Below are 3,439 nucleotides of genomic sequence, written 5' to 3' on the forward strand. Positions count from 1 at the left end.
GGACTGAGCTGCATGGGGGGTGGGGAATAGCTCCCACTGCTATGTGCACCCTCGAGAGGGCATGGAGGGGGGAACGTGTGCCCCTAGATCTGCACATGGGGCATGGGCAGGCTGCCACTCTGGACTGTGGTTGGGGTGGCGCCGCTGGGCTCTTCCCAGCAGACCAAGGCTACACTCGGGGCGGGAGAGGCTAGGCCGGGGCTGTGCTCGAGGCAGGTGCCGATGGTGCCGAGAGGGGAAGCTGAGGGGGTCTATGGTGGATTCTGGAGTGGCTGCAGCCCCCCCTGTAGCCCCACTCCCACAGGGTCCTGCAGTGAGGGAGGGAGTGTGGCAGGCACTGCTCAGCTGGGAGAAGCATGGGATGGAGCCATGTGCAGCTCATCCAAGGGGTGTGGCTCCCGCCACCGCAGACACCCCAGGAGAATAAGGCGGGGGGGCATGTGCCCCTGGATCTGTGTGGGGGACGGGGTTGGCTAGGGCTGCACCAGGCTCCACTCGGTGGGGGCTGGGCCGGGCTATGCTGGCCCTGCATGCAGATCCAGGGACACATGCCCCCCATGCCCACCCGGGGTGCGCGTAGCAGTGGGAGCCATTACCCCACCCCCCTTGAACACAGCTGAGTCCTGTGCTCCACCCTGGCTGGACAGCCCCTGCCCAGCCCCACTCCCTCTCCCATGCCCTTTCCCCACAACAGACTTACCAGACAGACCTGGCTGCTCTCCATGTGGCTGGGCTGTGCTATGGCACTGCACGCGCACACACGTGCGGCAATTATTGGCCACATCAGTTCTGTGTACCTCCTACAAGCCTTTTAAGTACCCCTAAGAGTATGCGTATCCCCAGTTGACAACCTCTGAATTAGACCAGGAGCTTAAATCCCCTCTCTCATTTACACCAAGTTACTTCTTTGTCCTAAACAGATAAGCTAAAAGGACTAACAAACAAAATCAGATATCCCTTCATGGGTAGGGTTAGTTTTAAGCTACTAAGTTGTTCCTGCATTTGGTGGGGATACTACCATCACAAATTTAAAAACCACCACAAATTCAGCTGTCCTACTATAGAGGATGTCAGCATTTCATTTGTTGTTATTGATTTCTTTAGTTTTAGGCCACTTTACTTTACATGTTTCAACACATTTGAGCACATAAGGCAAGGAACCACCCCCGCCCCCCCAAATCTATCTTGGATAACGCTCTCTAGGGTTGTTTTGTTCCTTAATAAGCTGTTTTAAACTCTCTCTCTATATGAAAAACTTCATTATTTCTTGTATCTCTTTGGGATACAAAAGGCTAGGTCCTCAGCTGAAGGAAAGCGTCATAGCGCCACAGATTTGCAAGAGTTCAGGATCTGGCACAAGATGAAAGAAAGGTACTAAAAAGGTACTTAAGTGCCAGTAGCAACCAACAATATTATAACTGAAGCACCTGTCTAGGAAGACAGGAGACATTCTGTTATTTCTGGCAAAAATATAGGTTGACATCTTGGCTCTACTGAAATCAGTGGGAGTTTTGCCATTGACTTCAGCAGAGTCAGGATTTCACCCTTGCAAAAATGTAACAGTCAACTGGGTTGCACACAATGAATCATGTTGGGAGGGGTGGGGGTTTTCAAAAATATGGCATGCAGGCCCGAACCAGCCTGTGGAGCAGGGAATTCAGCCTAGAGGTTTTTCTCGTGCTGGTGTCAACAGCAAAGGAGTTAATGCAGCCACTGCTTAACTTCTGTCACCACAGCTGCCAGAGCCACTGTTTCAGTGTGGCAGCTCAAGCAGCAGCAGCAGCAATAGCGGCTAACTCTTTGGCTACTCTGGCAGCACAGTGAGAAGACTTGCAGGCCAGATCTGGAGGTGGGTCATTTGGCCCACAGGCCAAATAAGTTTGACACTACTGAAGTAAACAAACATCTCAATATGCCCTTAAGAATTTAACAGTTTCAGATTAGATTAAAGAAATGAACCTGCAAAAGTGTAACTCTTTATCACTGCTTGGTCCCCCAAAGTAAGCAAGCAGCATGAAAGATTGTTCCCTTTCAAAACTATGGATTTTTGTTTCTGACTTTAAGTGTTTGTCTCCCCTCCAGTTAGCTAAATCAATGTCATCTCATAAGTAAAAGGGAAATGAAAAATATTTCTTTGCCACCTTTTTATAAGTTAAATTAAGCAAACTCTAATATATGAGAAGTTTTCCTGTTTCTTACTTTTATAAAGCAGGCTGTCTAATTAAACAGTACAAATTCTAATTGGATACATTTAGTGGGTAAAAGAGATAGAATTATTACAAATGTTCCCTGTGGTCAAGCTGACCAGACAAGATTATCATAATACATTGTAGATTAGTACATGATGACTCAAAGACTTTGGTGTGTTTTACCAGCAAAGAATGTCTTTAAGAAGTGATCTGTTCAGTCTCTCTGCTGAATGTTGTCACTCATTACTTTAAAAGCACATCCTGAATACTGATCCATGCTGACAATGGAGGAAGTTCCTCACATATATTTTGATCCAGGCATGGGCTTTCATGCTAATAGAAATACGAGAAAAGTATGTAAGGTACAGGACTTCCCTCTATTTTTCCCTTCCCTTTTTAAATAGAACAACAATGTGTAATTTTGTTTTCATGAAACTTTGACTATTGATTTAGAATCCTAAGCGTCTGTGAGCAAGAGAGGGAGGCAGGGCGATGCTATATAAAATTACTGCCTTCATTTAAGAGCTCAGAAAATAAAGGGAAAATTAAAACATCTCTACATACAAAGGTATATGAAAGAAGATACCATAATTAAATGTCTTGAGTATGCTAGGATACAGTTCGTATTTATTCCATCAACTTCTTGACAATGTTTACACACAGAACAACCATGAAATCTCACTAGCTCATTTCTAAGTAATCCAAATTTGTTGCTTACATTTTATGACCTGAAGTCACATGCCTGCTTAATGTGATGAATGAAATAGTGCACTTGGTGATCAGAGAGGTAAAACTGTTTTTTGGATTCAGATATAGCACAGATAAGCCCACATAAAAGATGGTGATCAGTAAGAAAGGTAGAACAGAAAAGTTAAGAAAAAAGTAAATAAATATTAATGAAAAATTAAAGGAAAATAAGTTGGGCAAGAACAACACTAGTGCCATTTACTTCCTTCTTCCTCCACTCAACAGTATTTTCCAGATATGTTAATAACATTAGTACAAGCTCTTATTGAATGCGACACCTTAATCAACAGTGCCTGTCTTCCCTGAAAGGAATCCTATGAAAACACATTCAAATGTCCTTTTTCAAGTGCTTGGGCCTCGCACAATGCACAAAACAGAAATGCAATACAGGATTATGACTTGGTTCTGACATTAAAAACTGTACCTGAGCTGCAGAAATAGTGTTTGGTATGACTGGTGATGGCGAGTCGCTTGGTTTTGGCTCACCAGGAGAAGCTGCTGAA

General features: G+C 44.7%; 1 protein-coding gene across 1 annotated transcript in view; it reads right to left on the minus strand.

Annotated features, from left to right (window-relative positions):
* Nucleotides 1-3,439, minus strand: part of MKL2 (MKL1/myocardin like 2) — a 204,287-nt gene that overhangs the window by 44,476 nt on the left and 156,372 nt on the right. Inside the window, 1 exon segment of the mRNA XM_025203442.1 lies at nucleotides 3,361-3,439. This exon segment is cut by the window's right edge and continues 5 nt beyond it. Within this exon segment, the coding sequence (XP_025059227.1) occupies nucleotides 3,361-3,439 (79 nt within the window).

Source organism: Alligator sinensis, unplaced genomic scaffold (genome assembly GCF_000455745.1).
Source record: "Alligator sinensis unplaced genomic scaffold, ASM45574v1 scaffold73_1, whole genome shotgun sequence".
NCBI classification, from domain to species: domain Eukaryota; kingdom Metazoa; phylum Chordata; order Crocodylia; family Alligatoridae; genus Alligator; species Alligator sinensis.